Source organism: Catharus ustulatus, chromosome 1 (genome assembly GCF_009819885.2).
Source record: "Catharus ustulatus isolate bCatUst1 chromosome 1, bCatUst1.pri.v2, whole genome shotgun sequence".
Lineage (NCBI taxonomy): Eukaryota > Metazoa > Chordata > Aves > Passeriformes > Turdidae > Catharus > Catharus ustulatus.
In genome coordinates this window covers 19736223-19757019 of record NC_046221.1, presented here as the reverse complement: position 1 = coordinate 19757019, position 20797 = coordinate 19736223, and the positions used below count along the sequence as shown (strand labels likewise).

General features: G+C 37.9%; 1 protein-coding gene across 1 annotated transcript in view; it reads left to right on the top strand.

Moving 5' to 3' along the window:
• The window catches only part of PLXDC2 (plexin domain containing 2), a 260986-nt gene that overhangs the window by 97056 nt on the left and 143133 nt on the right, over window positions 1-20797 (top strand). The window contains exon 2 of the mRNA XM_033078799.2: window positions 20434-20645. Coding sequence (XP_032934690.1) covers window positions 20434-20645 — 212 coding nt within the window. The remainder of the gene's footprint in view (window positions 1-20433; window positions 20646-20797) is intronic.

Below are 20797 nucleotides of genomic sequence, written 5' to 3'. Positions count from 1 at the left end.
TGGCTAAGCTTACGTCGTAATTGCTGTGCTGAAGCAGTAAACAGCTGCTGATCCTGTGATCTTTCTAGTGAAAAACAAGCATTTGTTGTAGTTATTTTTCAGATGTATGTTGTTGTTTGCACAATATTTCAAGTGTCCTACTTGATATTTATATTATTAGCTCAGTGTTCTACATTACAATAAATGTGTTTACTTATTACAGAAGTACTGACCCTTAAAACATCTGCTTCTCAGCTGAACATCCACAGCTCAGTGGGTGTGGGTAGCTTCTGTTAGCCATTCCTTCATAATATTTTGCAGTCTTTGGCAAGCAGTTTGAGTCAGAATCTGACCTCAGATGCACTCCTGTACAATGGCAATAGCTGTGCTCCAGTCAACAGCATTCTTCTAGTTTTATGTCAGTGTTAAGTGAGGTCAGAGGACATTGCAGAGAGTGGGCCACAATCCTGCCTAATTTTTGCCTGGCCGAGTTCTTTAAGCAAAATACTTTAAAACTCTAGTGGCTCCAAACTGATGCCAAAGTCTCCCTCACTCTTCTAGAGACTGAGCAATAGCAAACACTATGACAGAAGGTTAATCAAATAGTTATGAGGAATAAAAAGGGTTCTGTGTCTATCACCATTAGCACAAGAGCTGTAACTGCAGTCTGACAGGCTTGGAAGAGCTGTGGCTGTCTGGAAAGTGCTTTTTGATCCTGTGCTGTCTCTTGTTTCTACCAATACTCAGGGGAATGCTCAGTAGCTTCTTTTGGAGACAATGGTTTCAATTGCCTCATGAGAAGGGAAAGGAGTGGGGAACCCATCCTTCCCTGCAGTGGGGAGAAGACTGCATTGAATCTCTGTGGTTGGCGTTAAAGTAGGGAAACAATCATTTCAAGAATTTTAGTGTCTTAGCAAGAAGTCATCCTTCTCTCCCACCCTACATGTCCACACTCTGTGACTTGTGCCCATTCTGCCATTCATGTCTGAGGTTCTGCCTTTCCACCTCTGACAGCCCACAGCAGTGCTGGGGGAACAGAACCCCTCTCAGACCTCCTCCTCTTCCAAAGCCCTGCAGCTTCCTCTGGTCCTGGGCTACCTGAGGAGAGAGAAGGTGCTCACATTACCTCAGAGCACAGCCTAATTTAGCACGTGCTTAACTCTTTATGCAGCAGCGGAAAGGATGGGACAGTCTTTTTATCCTGCATTTGAAGTGCATCTACCACTCTGGACCTTGTCAACAGCAAAGGAACTTACCCACTATGGTCATACAAGCAAAAAATAATATCGTCAACCAACCACAAGCCATCTGGGTTACTATCAGCTGGGAATTCTACAGTAGCAAGAATTCAAAATAAAAATGCAGTGTAAATTTAATATACACAGCATCCCCTAGAGGTTTATACTGCAACTTACAGATAGGATAACTGCTCCTTTTCCATAACTGGTTTCTCTAAAAAATTCCTATCTAGTAATCAGTATAATGAGAATACATTTTGGAATTAGCTTATAGATGAGTCATGGCTAAAACAATGTTGGTAATACATCTTGTAAAATAAATCTTATTCTAAAACAGAAAAAGTGTTTTGCAAAACATCTTAGCAATGTAAACTTTGCAGACAAGTGAGGGGAAAAAAAAGAGCTATTTTGTATTTCTGATCATTGCTTATCACCAAAAATCCCAGTTGATTTCCCAAATGTTTATTTTACCCCTTTTAATTAAATCAAGTGTTGTGTTTCCTAGTATTTGGATTTAATGCTGACAGCAATGTTCTCATGAATAAAATGGGCTCTCTTAAAGAGCTTCAGGCCATTCAAAACGTTTATGCTTGATAATTGATATCCAAATAAAAACGCAGTGAAGCTTGGTCTGGACTGTTCATGGAAGCACCTTGATATAGTTAATTTGAATGCAAATAAACAATATTCACACCTTGAATGAAACCACTTATTAATGAAAAGTACTTATTGTTTCAACCACAGCTTCTTTTTAATGTGGAACACAGTTTTGATACTTCTACATTGCAATATTTTGGATGCCTCCTTGGCATCCAAAAGGAGAAAAGTTCCTGATAAAACTGTTTTGGTGTTGTTGATTTCTTGTGGAAACTGAGCATGGAGAATACAACAACAGATGGTATAAACCCACACCAGGTCAGTAAGCTGTGGAAATACAAAACTGACAATCCTGAAATTGAAAACAGGTGGCAAAAATTTCACTTGGAGATTTGACATCTGTAAGTAATCAGTTAGTGCAAGGGCTTTGGTAAGACACAAATTAACTTCATTGCTGATTGCATTTTCAATAAGTAAAGGAGAAAGCAGCTGCAGTTAGTTAGAATCACAATAAATGAAATACATAGAAAGTGTTTAGGAGTTCATTTTTGTTTTGTTTTGGGTTTTTTTGTTGTTTTTTTAGCTAGCTTGGGTATATACACTTCATAGCATTTAGGTTGAGAAAACAAGATATTTTACAATGGTTTTAACAGTGCTTCTGGGATCAAAGCTTCTTCTCAGAGCTTCAAACTTTCTCACCATTCCTGCACCACTTTCTGCTTCTAAAAAATGTAAATAAATAAATTAACACAGGACATCTGGATTTGATTGGGGGGAGGGATTAATTTCAAATGAAGACATTAAAAAGTTATTTTGACTAGAACTGAGCTATGCTAATGGAGGATGTTGTGTTCTTGAACTTTGTCATTTCTGGCAAGCCTTGCTTTTCCCCACAAATAGCAGTTACTGCTCTGAAAGTGCAGATGTCTGACACTGACCCAGTGCTGACTTTCCTAGCAATGACAGAGAATTTCAGAGCAGGCAATGTGTTAGTGGGTGCTAGCTTGAGAAAAAACGAGGTTACTTGTATGCCAAATTGAAATTTAGAATGTTTTCAAAACATCTAAACAGAATTTATTATTGTAAGGTAGCCAGACTACCTGAATAGCTTCAATAGATAATGGTATTAATCACCCAGAATATTTCAGATTTAAAAAATTTCAAGTTAGTCAGGAAAGAAAAAGGTTTTTCCCCTGGAGGGAAACTAACTCTGTAACACTAGAGCCAGAGCAACCTTCAGAGTTTCAGTAAAAAGTTGGGGAGATGATCTTCTCCACCTGATGTTGTCTGAGGCACACACATTTATTAGAAAGTAGTGCTACCTGTTTCCAGAAATTCAGGAGTCAGTTAATTGCAGTTGCAGTTAATTTCAATGCAGTTTTCCACAGCTGGATGTTTGAGAAAGGTCACCCCCTCCAGTCAGACACCACCTTGTACCAGAAGCAGCTTGACATCAAAGGTGCTGTAAGCGTCCACAGCTGCACTGAATCATAGGATCTTCAGGGGGCTGCACACTTGCATTTACATATCCCAAAGTGATTATAATTCTAAATCCTGAACTATGTGAGGATAGCGTAATGTGAGGAAGTAACTGAGCTTACTAATGAGAAGAGTCAGAAGATGAAGAGTTGGAGGATGTCTGTGGGGATATGTTCTGGATGGAATGATGTTCAGAAAGAGTCAATAGATCACCCTGCAAAAATTATGCCTCTTTAAGATGCTGAAGTCAGGCATCTGCAAAATGTGAAATTCTCAGTCATGTTGAGCAATCCTGGCCAAAGAGTTCACAAATTCATGTTACAGCTCAGATGTTGCCTCGTGGACTTACTTCCCAGCCTATTTGCTATTGCACCCTCTTTCTGGAAACAGAATAATATTCATGTGGAATTGCAGGAATTGCTTACTTACATGGAACAATAAATATCAGCTAAATATTTAATATGAGTTTAACTTTTTAAGTGTTGTTTAATAGCTGAAAACTAAAGGAAACTATGTGCTGTGACTAATCAGCTCTCTGCAGAGAAGCAGCAAGTGCTCCTATTAACTATAATGCCAAATGTATGGCTTCTGGATCACTTTGTGAGATTTAAATGTGTCAATTTATTTGCTATCTGATGTGTCTTGCAATAGAAGAATATTAGAATTATTTTTCTGAATTTTCTAATGTCTGAGTTTTCTAAGAGAAGCAAAAGGAGCCCACTCCATGACTAGTAGTTTTATGGTGCTGCTGTATATTAGATATCATCAGTAAATTACCTTTTGCTTTTTTCCTGGAATCCAGACATCCCTCTGGACTCTACATGCACAGTCATTTCATTCCTTCCCTGTGTGCATGCAAACAACTTTGCTATTTTGTCACTGCCTTGACTAAGCTATTTTCCTAATGATTTATGTCACATATATTCAGGGAACAGTAAGTAACAGATCACAGTATGCATATAGACTGTTCTGTAAATTAAAATGTGCAAGTTTTTTGTCCACAGCCTGGAACAGTGTGAAGTAAGACCGGCATTGTTTCTATGCACTTATAATGTAAGAAATTTCTGATATTAGGTTCAGGTAAGAAAGAAATTTTAAAATTTTTAAACAAGAAATAAGATTCCTTCTGTGTTACTGAGAAAATAGATTATAGAAAAATAGGTTTCAGGGTTGTCACATTGCTTTTCAGAGAAGTGATTTTCTGACTGCAGAGCTCCATGCAATCTTATTCTCCCCTCTGCTGTTTTATCTTCCTCTGACAGGGCACTGGAGAGGATAACATCTGATTTCAGGCAATAAGACTGGGAAGAGGTAGCAGGCAAGTGGGGCCAAGTTCTATGGCTGAGGCTATGAGACATGCAACATCACCTTTTCCTCCCTGCTCTGCTCCTCCTCCCTGAACTGGGCTAAACAAAAGTGGTGCTACATGGGGTCTGTACTCTTCCTGGGAGGGCACAGGCTGATCTGGAGAGACCAGGCAGCTGTGCAAAAGTAGATGATCAGAGTAAGGCTGGAAGGTGCTGAATAACTGGACTTGGCAGCAGAATAAAACCTGAGTAAAGCTATAAAAGGAGGAATTCCCTGTCCAGACCTGTTGCTGGTGGGATAGACCTGTCAGGGCACTGGATGGTAAACGCTCTGTTAAAGCCTGTCATTCAAGGTGTGGGAAAGACAACTTGGGTTGGACACTTGATTTGTAATCCAAGCACATCAGAGGGAATGTCAGTCTGTAGATTTTGTACCCTGCAGGGAGGAGAGAGGAAGGCACACAAGGAGGCGTGGGGTCGCATGCACACGTAGGCGAAAAAACCAAACCAACAAACCTTAAAAAAAACAAAGGCAGCAAGATTCAGTTTGCCCCTGGTTGCGTGCATTACAGATCTAAAAGATATTGTATGAACTGTTATATATGAAATCACTCATATTTAAAGGTGAAGATGAAAAACAATAGATTGATGAGACTGTGTTCCTGTGGAGAGGCTGTATAATGACACAGAGTTTTCTCCCACAGCTTTCAGTTTCCTTACTTCAGCAAAACTGATGGGAGTAATAAAGTAAGTTGTTGCTTTTCCCTTCTTACTGCATTTGTATGAGGAGGAAGCTGAATGCGCTGTCTTTTATTACTTTTCTCCTCCAGGAGTAGGTAAAAAGTGATATATGCTTCATACTTTTTTACAAAAAGATTATACTGGACAGATGCTTAGAAACAGCTTAGCTAAATCATGTGAAGGGATGCCTACATTATGCAGTGTGGAAAATCGGCTGCTTTTGGTATAACCAGGCAGCAATGGAGATTCATTTGGGGCAGAAGAAGTTGTGAGGTTATGGTTTACCTTTAATGTAAGAGAGGAAAAATGTCCTCTGTGAGTTATGCAATAAAGTTCAGTTAAATAACAAATCTTTGAAAGGTCCTGGTTCATGGAAGTGTCAGTGGGTTTGTGGGCTCACTTAGAGCCAAACAATGTGCCCAAAGGCACCAAACTATGAGAAACTTCCACATGATTGAAAAGCATGTGATACATGGGCTGAAAAACTGGTTTTAGTCTTTGAAGCAAGTGGGCATTTGCTGTCAACACTGGTTAGTGTTTAACAAACTTTTCCTCCCAAATTTGTTTAAGGTTATGAATGTGATGAAGGACTTCAGCACTTACAAACTCAGTGTTTTCATTGCAAATTTGTAGTTTTGTAATTTATAAGTGTAATTAAAGCCTTGTGTGAGTTGCTTACTGTTATCACTTAGCTTGAAATCCCAAACACTCAGCTGTGGATCAGGAGTGGACTGGAAATTAAAAATACAAACAAGCAATGCCCACTGTGTGTCTGAAATCCTACTTCTTTCTAGGGATTAACTTAATCTAACTGCCCTTAAGGTTTGCAACAAGAGACCTCTCTTGCCTTAGGATCCAGCATGTGCAATGCACTTCTGAGTGTAGCTGGTCTTTGCCAACGAGAGAAGCTCTCAACTTGTCTTCTGAGCCTATCCTGGTGGTTGTGTACTCTTTAGGGAAGTGAGGCAGAGAGTTCAAGGTTACCTTTACACTGGGGGAGGTCTTCCCTCTCCCAGCAAGATGTCCTGCTTTTGAAGTTTTTCTGGAAAGTAGTAAAGACTAATACAAACAAAAGAGAGAGGGCAGAACAGACATTTTATAAAATCTATGAGGACTGTAACTAGCCCTGATTTAAGAAAAGTTTACTATGAATCTCAAGAGACAGTTTTGTCACAATGAGCATATGCTTTCCAAAACTGGGAAACAGGATCAAGTGAGCAGGTCAGGCAGGTAAGAAAGGTGGCCAAGCCAGCTTTTTGGTAAGGTGGGGATGCCAGTCCTTGCTGACTGAGCTTGACTTCATCCTTTAGCGCTAGATGTCCTAACCCTTACAGTTATCTGAAGAGAAAATACTGTAAACCAGACCTGTTAATAGTAGTGGGTTTGGAAGAGGTGGGTCTATGGGGCATACTGCAAAAGGACAACCAGCCTGTGCAAGATCAGCAGTCAGTTGACCAAGATACCTAGATATCCAGGAACTGGTAATTCATCCCTCTATAATTCAGACATGGAATGATGTATCCTTAGTGACTGAGCTGTTTCTCTGCTTGAGTAAATGAGATGTATGTGTTGAGGAAGGCAGTCAGCATTCAGCAAGAAGACAGATTAATTTGAGATTAACTCCTCACTGGAGTGGCACTGACAGGCCTGTAGAAGATGGGCAGTTTTAGGGGCTGTTAAAGTTCCGTTAAAGTTCACCAGCTTGGGACTTTAATGAGTTGCAAGTGCTTTGACAGTGTGAATACATGTGGTACAGAAGGAGAGTTTGTCCCCTAAATTAGCATCAAGCTAATTGGAAACAAAACCAAATTTTTCTTGATTAACTTAAGTATGATTTTCTAGGGTTAATATTAATTTCCAGGAATCAGGCAAATCTTTTACTCTTACAACACTGAATGTAGTTGAGCGGATTTTGAATTCGTTCCCTGCTGCTAGACGTGAAGAGCTGGTTTGCAAACCTTACTGTGGCTGCTCTGGCTCTGCATGGGCTGTCAGCCAGTATGTGGGTTAAAACCTTGGCAGCAAGACGCTGTGACAAAGAAATATAAGACTGCTCTAAAAGATGCCTTTTTGTGCATCTGGCTAGTGCTTTTCTGTCATTGAATTTCAAGGGCAGGGCATGGGGAATCATAGCTGGCACTATTCTTCCTTAGGAAAGAGAAAAGAAATAGCACGTTGAGACAGCATTATTATGTGCTTCTTAGGAATAAAATCTGTGGTGAGTAGAATAAGAAGAAACACAGGTGATCTTTTTAAAATATGTTTTAGAGATGTATCAATCTCTGTCTAACAAAATAGGCCAAATTTTGACTTACTTTCCTAACACATTCTGTACGTGGATATTCCTGTTAAATGTCATTTTATCTTAAAAACTTCTAAAACACTCTATTTTCTCTCTTACTTAAAGATACTTTTCTCCTTTCTCCTTTGAATTTGCCTTCTAGCCAGTGATAATAAAATAACCTGAGCAACAGCTTGAGCAAGTGGCTGAATAGAAGTATAAATGCTCTGCACTGGAGTGATTACCCAAGCAGAAAACCAGCCATCTTATGAAGAAGGTCTTTTCCTCATAGAGTCATTCCTTCAGCTCTCTGTAGGCACTAGGCAGTGTTTGCATGCATCTAATCACTGAGTCTACCAACTCTGAGTTCCTATAAGATCAGCTTCATTTTGAAAATAAGGTCTTCCTAAGCATTTAATCACATTTCTGTTTTTTAGGGATATACTGAGCTCTCTTCTTCCATGTGTCATGTCTATTTTTTTTTACCCTCTGAAAAGTAAAATAACATATTCTTCATGTGATGATTAATGTGTAATGATCTTCACACATTACATAATGTCCTATCTTCCACTTACAAAAGCACTGGCACAGCAGAGAGTTGCAAATCTGTCCCTTCATAAAGTGTAGACTGATGTCATCTAAGCTGGCTCATCCCTTCACAGCTTCCAAAACACCATGTGCTTTGCAACATGGCAGTATCCATTTCTGCCTCCTTTTTTAAAAAAACATGCACAGACTAAATGTATGTCCACAGCATGCTAACATACGCCAGCAGGAGTGCTGCAAAACTGGTAATGTCTTTTTCCCTGGAAATATTGTGGTTGAATTGGGAGGTGTTTAATACAGAAGAGAAAAAATGCATTCATTCAATCTTCTCCCAGAATATGTCTGTCCAAATGCCCAAGTTCCACATAACTTGAGTATATTAAAAGTGGGTGCTAGCAAAGCAGTTCCCTAATTTTATTTTGGTATGGTGGCAATGCATATAAACAGTGTTGAATGTAACACATGTTAAAAAAACAGGTTTTATTTGTAGATTCTAAAATACCTTTATGGGAGTTGAGTCCTTCCAGTCCTGTTTATCAGTTAAAACTGTGAAAACACTTCCCTCCCCAGAGCTGCACAATGCACAGTACTGGCTCGTCTGCCTTTGGGAGAAGACAAAGGCAATATTCAATATTCCTTGTATTGGGCAGTCCAATTAAACATTTTCTGGATAATTTCATTGCTTTGACAAGTTTCAAGATTGATGCAATATTTTATCTTCTGTTTCTCCAGTATCTCTGCCAGTTTTCAAAGGGTTTATTTCTTTTCTGCCAAACAAAGAATGTCTTTCTATCATTCATATCTCAAATGGGCTTAATTTGTATTTTTATGCCTCTGATTTCTGATGGGTTTAATACAGCTGTTCTTGGACTCTAAACACATTTCTACAACAATTCCTCCTTAATCTATGAGGATTTTTTTTTTTTTCATCTCACATCAAGTTTAGCAAGGCCACTTTTGTGCCAGAGCTTAAAAACAATCTCCTCTCTAATTTCCTCCCATTAGTGTGCTAGAAACATGGTGTTTTTCTCCAGCAGATATCCCATTCTAGCATTTTAGCTGGTTTTAGCTGAAGCGAAAATGAGAATTTCTCCAGAAAAAAAAAAAAATAAAAATTTGGAGGCATTGAGACCCATTGTGATTTCAGTGACAAATTTAATCTTCATTATAGAAGATAGAAAATACTTTGCCAACAGAGAAACTGGAAGAAATAAGCAATGATCTTTTAATAATAAAATAGTACATAGCTATTATCTAGGGCTTGTCATCAGTAACACAGACCATGTTTAAGTTTCATTATCTGCTTCTCACAGATTGCAAAAGAGAGGCATTCATTGAGCTATTATGCAAGAATACTAAAAAATATAAGCAAACTGTACTTTTACAGCATATATTTAGTTTATTTTACAGAATCCATCTCTAGACTATATATATTACTGTATTTGCTTAGGTTTCTCTTGTGCCTCCTCAAAAATTGAAAGTTCTGACTTTTCTAGTGACTGTTCTTACAGAGGGCCATATCTATGCACTATACTGCACTGGGCCACATTGGATCCCTTATTATTTAGAATCCCTACTGTCTTTTCAGAAGTCCTTAAAACACTTACTTCATGCCTGTGAGTGAAAATGGAAGGCAATAGGTCTTCTTTTTTAAAGTTTTGTTCTATTCTTTTGGAACAAAATATGCAGAAATGAGGGAACTGGGCAAATATATAGAGAAATTTAAGTTGAACAGCAATTTCAAGTTGAGGGTGAAGAGACCTTGAAATAAGCTTCAGTGTCTTTTTTTTGTTAATAAAATACCATTTTCATTTCTTCTTGATCACCCCATGTCTACCAAAAAAAAAAAAATCACAGATAAAACACTGTAAGTATAATTCAGTGTATCTATAAGGCATGAAAATCAGGTAAAGATATCTTAAGAATTCTAAAGTAGTAGCATTTAATGTATTTTTCAGTCATTGCTAACCTAAACATGTAATCCTATCATATCAGCCCAGTGAGACCACCTTTACTTCTCCTGACCCTTGAAGCAACTCTGTATTTGAACATGACAATTTACTTCTTTTACTTATTGCAGGACATTTAATGAAAACCATCTTGACACCACAGTATATTGAGTTCTGTTACTAAGCCTTTACTGTTTATTAAATGAATTCATTAATTCTACAAATGATCAATCTGTTTACTTGCAGCTGGATTAATCTTTCTTAATCCTGTATCATTGTTGGTCTAGGAAGCCTTTGTGTGCAGAAAATGAAAGAAGATATTTAGTTTCCTTGTTTGATCCATAATGAAAGTGAAGGGGTTTAAATTTATGGCTCTGATGGAAAGCAATTTGTGATCTTGAGCTGTAAAGAAGTCCAAACTATGTCTCCATAAGCAGCTGTAAATTTTAATTTTCCCATCTTCAAAAAATTCTCTTATGCCACTCTCCCAGAGGAAAAATCATGCTGTTTTTTTCTTCAGCTTTTATAATATCAGATTACTATCACATTCTCTACTACACATTTCTGGGCAACAGCAATTGCTTGTTCATTTCCAGTTTTCCAAATCCTGAGCTCTGTGAAACATCTAATACTGCAAACCACTTCCTTTCCACTCCTGTGGTGGGGGCAGAGGGTATTGAGGATGCAATGAGAAAAATGTGCCATTTTTAAGTCATGCTGGGGTTACATGGCATGATCTGCCTTTCTTTGAAGTGTCCAGTGTTGAGTTCTCAGAAGTGTCACTATGTGTCAACTGTATTTTGGTGCACTGCCACAAACTCATTAATAAGTCTGTTTGCAGAGGGTAAGAGGCTTAGGAGTTTGCCCTTGTTTGCAGACAAACTTACCAAGGGTGGTTTCAGTCTGTTGGGCACCACTGACAAGGGAGGAGATAAAATCCTTCATCTGTGTGCCGTCAGCATTTGTTGTACCTGATGTGGCATTATGCCATCGTGCCAACTTTATTCTTTTATTTCCACTGTGCCAGCTTGCTCAGACTTTAACCTGTGCCCCTGATGTTGTCTATAGCTGTATGTATGGGCAGCTCCATTGTATTGGTAAGTGAGCTCTGTTTTCCGTCTGTGTCTCTTCCCTAAGCAACCCAATCCTGCGTGGCTGCCTTTGGGGTGAGTGCTGGCATTGATCCTTGTGCCTGATTTGAAGTCAGCCTGACAGGGCTGCCCAGGAAGCCAATTACCCTCTGGTGCTGCTCCAGCAGCAGTGAGTGACAGTCTGTGCAGAGCTGACCGCTGGTGTCTTGGCCAGAGCAGTGTCCCTGCAATCGCTACTCTTTTCCTCTGCACGCTGCTGTGCAGAGGCACTGTGTGTGCTGTCTATGCTAATCCATTTTCTGAGCAATGGGCTTCCTTCTGCCTTAGCCTTTGGCTTTTCCTCAGGCTAAAACTGGAGATAACCCTTCTACCAAAGTTGCATTTGGCACTCTGCTGGGAAGGGCATAATTAGCCAAGCTAGCACAGGTTTGTACATCCCAGTTATTTACTGTCTTCTTTCTCAACAAGTCATGCAAAATGAGTTCCAGAACATAAGCTGCAGCTCAAATTATGAATGCCTAGTTCACTTTTTTCATGCTTTTCTCTCGTATCCTCAGGTCATTCTAGTGCCTAGGTTTGATAGATCCTTCAGGAAAAAGAAAGATGCTTTCAAGCTGGAACAGTGAGGTGGATACATAGGAGACAGCTCTAATGCTACTGTCCAATACCAGCAATCATACTGTAATCTAGTTACAGAGCAGAAAAAAAAATAAACTCCTTTACAATGTGTTTAAATAAGGTACAGCTGGTATTAGTATTCTCTGGAAAACCTTTGAATTGAGTTTGGAAAAGCAAGAATTTGCATATAAATAGAATATTATAGAGAGATCTCCATTTCTTTTGGCAGGACATTTTTTTTGTTGAATTCTTTACTTCTTACTGCTTTTTAAATAAATAATGCTGTCATCTAGCAAGAGTTTGTGTTATAGGGAAGTTTGGAAAATATGGAAACTACACATGAATTAACATTTTAGCATTATTGCTACAAGTTAATCAGAAAACATCAAATTATTTAAAATGTGTTAACTACTTCATTTTCTATGCTGTAGTTGATAATCCACAAGAAAATAAAATTATTAATAGTACAACTTGTGCACTGGGTACGTAAGAACATTACAGATATACTTCCTTTTGGAAACTTAGTATGTGCTAAATATTCATCTATGTGATGCAGCTGGATGTCTGCATTACTAATAGTTATTGCAAGTGCTACTGGAGATGTGGATGTTAAACATATTAGTATAGTGTGCAAAGATTAAGTGAATAGTACTCAAATTGAATTTGCTGTGTCTGGGCATCTAAGTCTATTAGAGCGTCTTTCCTTTTTTTTTTTTTTTTTTCCTTTTTATTTTGTAAGGAAAGGCTAAACCAGAATCAATTCCAACTTCATTATCTTTCTTTTCAAGGTGATTTTGTCTTCCTGTCTCAGAAAGTGGAGGGCTGAGATAAAGGATTACACTCTGCATTGTTAGCTTAATAATAATTGTGTTTTTATCATTCCAAAAATAATACAAAAAGGGTCTGCAAGTGTGGGATGCAGATGTGCATAAGACTTGTAAGTACCTAGAAGGTGTGAAATGTTTCATGCCTTTCACTTCTGTTACAATCAGCCTTTCCTAGACTCTTGTTCTAAACTCAGTTGGGAAAGCAACTTAAATCTTTCTAGAATATGTGTGTAAAAAAATTAACCACATCAAATTAGAATTTTTTTCCCCATTTTAATTCTTATTTTTACTAAAATAGCTTCAAAATCTTGATACTGCCTAGGTTTTTGGTGATTACTGATATCACTGTGTACTGATCAAAATTCTCTCCCTCCTCTCTATTATCCAGCATCTTCTTTGACACATAAGCTTTGTTTCTTTGGTTCTGTATGTATCCAGTCAGCCATAAATTTAGAACTTAGTCCCCAGGTGGAACTGATAGAATGAATAGCAAAACAAATCTATAAGAAATTATTAAGCCATAATCAGATTGTCTGTAAATTCAATGTGCAAATTATTGTGCTTATTTCGGCTAAGCAAAGTAACAGTGTTGTTACCAGTGGACTCAGATCTTGACTTTGCTTATACCATTTTGATTTATCTGTATGATTACATAAATAACTACAAAGTGAAAGGAAATAAGGCAGTTAAAAGAAACAAACAAAAACAAAACACCCCAAAACACTACAAAAACTGAGCCTGCAGCAGTTGTAGTTGTGACAAAGTTCTAGATGTGTGGTAATGTGCTCTTTGAGACTACTTGTAGTGGTGAAAAATAGCTATTGAATAGAAAGCAGTTGTGAAGGGGAACATCTGAGTCCACATTGTTGATAAAATGGATGTGGAAGAAAATTACCAGTTATATTATGTTTCTCTGCCATAATACTATTGTTATTGATACTGATTCTGTATTGGACATGATTCCTAGTCTGTACTTATTATACAATTGCAAGGAAAACATACCTCGAGGCAGTGTTATTATTTTAGACATTATTTTTTTTGCTCTGAGAAAACAATTCAACAACATTACAGTGATCATTATCTTCCATCATTCCCAGTTTTATCATCGTTGACCTCTGATTCCCTTTGCAGCCTCATAAATTCTCATCTCTAGTTGGGAAAAATAAGATCGTGCTAAGCATTATTTTCCCACATATTAGTACAATTCTGTTAGCAGTTTTAGACAAGCTTTAAAAAGAAACTATGAGGATCTGGTCTTTTTTTGGTTGACACAAATCATGACCCAAACTAACACAGCTATTTGTGTGCTAATTATCAGTGTGGGATAGTTTTTACAAATAATTTTATTTTTTAATTTGTAAAAAATTTATTGTATCATCATCAAGGACATATTGAACGTCAAGCTTATCTATCTTTCCTAAATTAAGGTCAGAAAGATGGAAATGCTCCTAGGCCCATGTATCAAGTACAAATGAAGAAAAAAGTCTCTATTTTGTTGAGATGTTCATGGGCAGAGTTAATTTAAAATAGAAATTTTCCATTTTTTTAAAAACATGTAACTGATTTCTGCTGTGACATTCATAATTTAATATATAAGCTCTGTAACTGGAGAATCCCTTAAAGGCCTGTTCATGTTTGGAAAGAGTCTATAACTTCATGGGACTAGTATTCATATCTTTCATCAACATTTGTTGGTTTCTCACCCTTACTTAAAGGATCATAACAGAAATAAAGACTCATAAGACAGGCTACAGAAAGTTACTTAACCTGAAGTAGTATGATGGCGTTTTCTGTCCCTTGATGAAAAAAATGTGCGCATTTGATCCTTGATTTTGATGGCATTTGGGCTGTGGCATATTTAGAAAATTGATCATGTATCTCACAAGCAATCTGCTGAATAAAGGTTTCAATGTATGAGTATTTCTAGTCTTTCAAAAAAAATCTCGCTGATTATGATGCATTTATGAAATTATTTGAATTGCAGAGTTGGCTTAAATGTGTGCAATCATGAAATGTAAATAACGCATGTTTCAGAAATGTAATTCTGAAATTCTGCTGTGAAACACTCCTCAAAACTTTGTTTGACCTCATGGATAAGGTTGGGGGGGAAACCCAAAACTAGTTTAATGAATGGATGAAGATTTATGTATTTGCCATTTTTTTTCGATAATCAGGTTTCTTTGTCCTTTGGTTATGTTGCCACACATAAAATATAAAATTTCTTTTTTGTTGTTTCTTCCTTATAAATAAAGCTATATGTAGACCTAAAACTTTATGCATTTCCTTACAAAATCAGAACTGTCTTACTTGTCAAGTTGGACTGTTGCATTTTGGGCCTATTTGTTTAGAATTTCTCCCTTTTTCTGTTAGGGCAGGCTTGGAAAAGCAGAGAAACCATGTCCCCATCACATTGAGGTGTCTTCTTTCCCTTTCAGAGCAAATCTTTCTTGTATAGCCCAGCATTTCTGAATCTGTTAGAGCCACTTGTATAATTCCCAATATTGAAGTGGACAAACAGCATTGATTTATGTTAATGGCATAAGTGTTAAGCAGTTTTATGTATTTCATAGTACAGACATATCTTCCTGCCCAAAACCTCAGACTAGCAGAGCCACCTCAAAAGTCAGATGCATCCTGATGTACAAGACAGAGGTTTCAGATGTGTGTCAGTTTAGTTTAACACATTTTAAAACTTCTTTAATACTTGTTAAAATGAAAGCTCAAGTGGTAAAAAAGCTGTTACCTGGGTACATGGTGATTTTAGATGCCAAAAGCTTTCTTTTTTATGTGAGCATGGAAACTTGTACAGGAAGAAATTTGAAACACCTGTTTTAGATAGGAGTGAAAGTGATTCTGTCTATAATTTTCACCCATTCCCATTCCTCAGCATCTTCTCTAAATATTCTGTGCAAGTGTTTCCAGTTTGTGTGAATGATGCTTCTAGTCCTTTAAAGCCTTTGATGGAAATTCTGATCAATCACATCAGCTATGAAGGGCTGAACTGGCCAGCTGTGGCCAAGAGTTTTTCATCTTCCCAACAGTCACCAAATAATCTATGATCAGTGAAAGCTTTTTATAGATTTGTTTCCCTTATCCACACCTGACTGCCTCTCTAACGTTATTCAACACAGAACTGAAATCATAAATTTTAGTATGACCCAAGAAGGAAAGGAGCTGCAGACGTAAGAATTCTTATCACTAATTTTATGAAATCTTCAAGAGCAAGAGCTGAAGGTTCAGGCAGAAACACCATCTTCATTACATATTCATTAGAAAGACCTTACTCTCTTTTCACTGCTTAAAAATAATGTAGTACAGGATCAACCATACAGACTTCCCACAGAGATAGTGGCATGCCAGTGATATATATAAAACTGATGGTTCACAACATGAAAATATCAGTTGAAAACAGTAGTTCCCTCTTTAACAGATTTAAATGCTTAAATCTGTTAAAGATGTAGTTTTGGATCTCTGTTCATACAAGTCAAACAAGTTGCTACTCATCTGTGCTTGCCAATATTGTGATTTTATTATAAATCAGACATTACAGCACTTGGCTTCTTTTCAATTGATTTGAATGACATATTCTCCTTCAGTGTTAATTAAAGCAAGAGCTCCAAGATCTAAAAGATAAGACTATAATACTTCAGTACATTTCCTCTAAAATGCCTTTCATGTGATTTTTTTAGCTACACAGAGATTTCAACCAGAAACATCAAACAGTTCTAACTTGTAAAGTGTTGGGATTTTAGGTCTCTGAATGCTTTTTCCTATGGGATGCCTCTTGTTGTAACTTAAAAATAATTTATCTATCCATTATCAGAAAATTTAGCTATGTTTTATTTAAATAAAACATTCTGTTCAACTCATTTCAAAATTTGTTTTCATTTTCTCAGCATTAGAGATCTGCTGGGATAAAAAAAGAGAACATTCTGGAGCAGAGCTGGCTCAACCAAGATAGTCACCCCTCTCTATCCCCTGTAGTTTAAGGAAAAGGTTTAATGAAGGAGGAATTCACAGTACATTTCTTTCTTTATTCCTTGAAATCACATCCAGATTTTATCTCACGTTGTATCTCAGTATGCTCATTCTGCCATTCCAGGACAGTTAACTAGTCTATTGATAACAGTGTTTTACAGATTTCATGGTGAAAAAACCTCCAAAGATAAGTTTTAAAGTGAATATTTATCATTTCTTGCGTTTAATTCCTGCTACTATTCAATTTAGAAGCATATAATGCATTCTGAATACAGTTACGTGATTCTAAACTTCCTTATGTCAGCTTGTACCTGCAAAAACGGGTTTATCAGTGTAATGGCAGAAACAGTCTTCTTTAGAACATTTTCTGTGTTTCAAAGAGAAACATCATATAATTAAAAATTTGAAAGGGGGTAGAAATTGTGCACTAATGACATTGAAAATCTCTGTAATGTGGAATGGCCCAAGCCAAATATCGCAGATGCCATGATGCAATTATACCATAAAAGAAAATATGGAGAAAATTGTGTAGAATTTCCAAGCCATTAGAAATACCTCACACACTTCTTCTCACCATCATTATATTACTATAATTTTTAAACCAGTTTATGTTACAAACACCTTAAAGGTTAGAAACTACATTCATTTCCATTCAGGATGTGGGAGAACAAGGTGTAATTGCTTTTCTTTGCAAATGGGTCTCAACTTGAGGTCTTAAAACCCTCCCCTAACTTCCACATGTTCTATTTGCTAATTTGGGTGATTGCCTCAGCATGCCAGGCATGTATGGTATCCATGAAAAGAATAGGCTGGAGTGGGACTGCAAAATGGGGGTGAAATGCTTTTTTTGCCTCTCTCTGAGTGTGGGTTTTGAAGCCACCAAGTCCAGGCAGGAAAGGTGCTTCAGGGGAAGGGAAAGGGGTCGTGCAGACATGTACATGTACCTAAAGTGGCCTGGCCCCCTGTGTGCAGATGTGTGATGCTCCCCAAGGCTTGCAGAACGCGCCATGGGCTCCCAGTGCCACAGCCTTGGCAGCAGGAGGGCAAGCACAACCTCCATGGAGCCAGCCCAGGCACTGCAGGGAGCCCTCTGTGCCCATGGAGCTGGGCAGCTTCCATGTCTGACAGCCCCCAAACAGCAGGGGAAGTGCCTGCAGGCTGGAGCAGGGAGGGCTACTCTCAATAGATTGAGATAAGGAAAGTGGAGGAATGAGTTGGTTCTCCCGCTGAGCTGTCCCTCTGCAGTGGGCTGCTGGCTGGCTGATAAAACAGGGAGCACAGCAGCAATTTGTTGAAGACAATGTTCTAAGGCTTTTAAGAAAATACAAGGAAACAGGCTTCAAAAAGCCACCTATTAAAAGAAAAAAAAAATCTGATTTCTTGGGGTCTGAGGAAAGATATGGCCTGAGATTGCTTGTTTTGCATGTCAATTAAATTCTGATTTCTGTAGCTGACAAAACACCTTCATCTCATATAATTTCTTCTTGGTTGAGACTGATCAAATAACTCAGGAAATAAGTTTAGTAGATTTGGGAGAGTTTGATGGAAAAATGAAACCACATAGAGCCTAAAGTGTATTAGATATTGCTTTTATATTGTAACACTTTCTGATCTGCCAAGAATGATGTCTGACAGATTTTTCTATACCCGTGGCTCCTATATCTGTTCCTGCTGTGATGCAGGAAAATCTCACTTACAATAATTTTACGATTATAAGCCACACTGAGTATAAGCCGCACTTCCGGGTGTCGACAACTTTTCATTCTTTGTCCATATATAAGCCGCACCTGATTATAAGCCGCACCTTACAATACAGAGTGTGATAAAAGGTATCTATTCTATCATTATCTGTTGAGGGTGGGGGCAGTAATCCTTATCTCAAGGGCAGATATTCTGCTAAAGAGCCATCCATTGAAACTAGGCGGGGCATTGTTCTTTATCTTTTCACAACCCATCCTTCCTCCAGCGAGTCATTTTCTGCTAATGGCCATTGAGTCCCACTGTGTGACTGATAAAATTACTGCATCCCATTGGAAGTTGCTCCAGCCAGGGGGAAGAGCCCAACATTTCTTACCAAATTAAAAACAGAGGTTTTGGGACACTTAGGTAGCCCCTTTCTCCACTGGACTCCAGAGGGAAACCAGATTTCTCCACATCACCACTGGACCTCCAGAGGGAAACTGCACCTTCTGCAGGAGCACTGCTTCAACTGAATCCCATCTGTCACTGCAGGAGGATGCAGCCACCATTTAATGGAACTGCTACCAACACCCTGCCTGACAGGGTGTCAGGTTGTACTCTGACTTTGTCAGGGTTTGGAGTTTGTTTCTTTGTAGTACTGTATTTCTATTTTAATTTCCCTAGAAAAGAACTGTTATTCCTAGATCCCATATCTTTGCCTGAAAGCCCCTTGATTTCAAAATTATAATAATTTGGAGGGAGGGGGTTTACATTCTCCATTTCAAAGAGAAGCTCCTGTCTTTCTCAGCAGACACCTGCCCTCCAAACTAAAACAGCAACTTTTTGTTCTTTGTCCATATATAAGCCGCACCTGATTATAAGCCGCACTTCGGGTTCAGACCAAAATTTTAGTCAAAATGGTGCAGCTTATAATCGTGAAATTACTGTGTATTTAAACATTTGATAGCTGATTTTCTATTTTCCCATATCTTCTGCACGTTGACAACATGCATGATTATTATTAAGGACATTGAAAGTGGTACCATCTTTTTTTCAGAAGATTCTGTCAAAAAAAGCAAGAGTAATATTTCTGCACATAATTGTTTACCAGTCTGTCCTTTCAGCATTTTCCTTTATTTTGCCACTCCTTTTGAGAGGTCTTTTTTTCTGTTTTTTGAACCAAATCACATTCTTCCTGGCACATCAAAAGCACAGAGCACCCCTCTACTTCTCCTTTTAGACACAAATACAGTATGAAAAGCATATCTAATTGTTAGTGCAAAATGTGCAAACTTACTTCACTTTCTCTTGATGGTGTTGACAAAAATGAGTTAACAGAAAAACACTTTGATAGGGTTTTGGATTGGGCAAAATGAAAACTTCTGAAGAATTAATGGTTTTGTCTGATGATAGTTTTATAGGTTTGTTTTGCTGATAGTTTTACTAGTATGAAAAAGTTGCAAATGAGCATGAAAATGTCCAAAAGTAATATGTTAAACACACCACCCAACTGCTCACCCTTTGCAGAAGATAAAGTGGGTGTCTGCAGACTTCACACATCATTCATGTTTATCACTTTTACAGCAGGACAGCTTTATTTATGCACTGGAACAGCTGTTTATGAGAATTTCACATCTTTCATAATGTTTGTTTGCCTTTCACCATGACTTCCAAGCTCTTTCAACATAAAATCAGTAGGAAAACCTAAGTCTGTACAAGAGTTTCTCTGTCTCTTCTACATCTGTTTTCTTAGGTGATTAAAATATTTTTGTTAGACTTATTCTATTTTGAAAAGTGTCAGCTATGGGTAAACATGTAATAAAGTTACAAATGTTGCAGGAAAAGCTTTTCCCAGACAGAAAACAAGCAGAAAAATAAAATACTTAGGATGTTTAGAGGAGTCTACAAAACTTAGTTTAAATCCCTGAATTCTGTAGAAGTATAATAATTCTTTTAAACACTTATGTTGCCATAAAAACTTTTATCAGGGATACAAATGGCTATTTTATGGAGTTGTACAAAATCTTTGTAAAAAATTCTCTTTTTCAGTTATGATTAGCAAACTAGTGTTCTGTTCACTTACTACATGGCTTTGTTTTGCCTTCCTTTTCCCGTCAAACAGGTGTGTTTTATGAAGTTGTTCAGAGCTTCCCTCGAGTGGAGGAGAATGTGGAGGTGGATTCGTACATAAGCAACCACAGGTGGCGAAGGCACACAGAGTCCCTCAAGTCAGTGGACACCAACAGAGCCAGCATGGGACAGGATTCCATGGAGCCAGGGGGTTTCACAGACCTGCTGCTTGAAGAGGGACATGACAACACTACACAGATTGAGGTAGATATTCACTTCATTTAATTCATTTTACTGTCTTTGATTGGGGGTAAGCAAAAAATGAGAACATTTCCTTCAGGGAATTCAAATACTTATGTGTAAGAGTACCTCTGGTCTTCGTGTTTGTGAACCTAAGCACATGGAAGCTGGAGTTT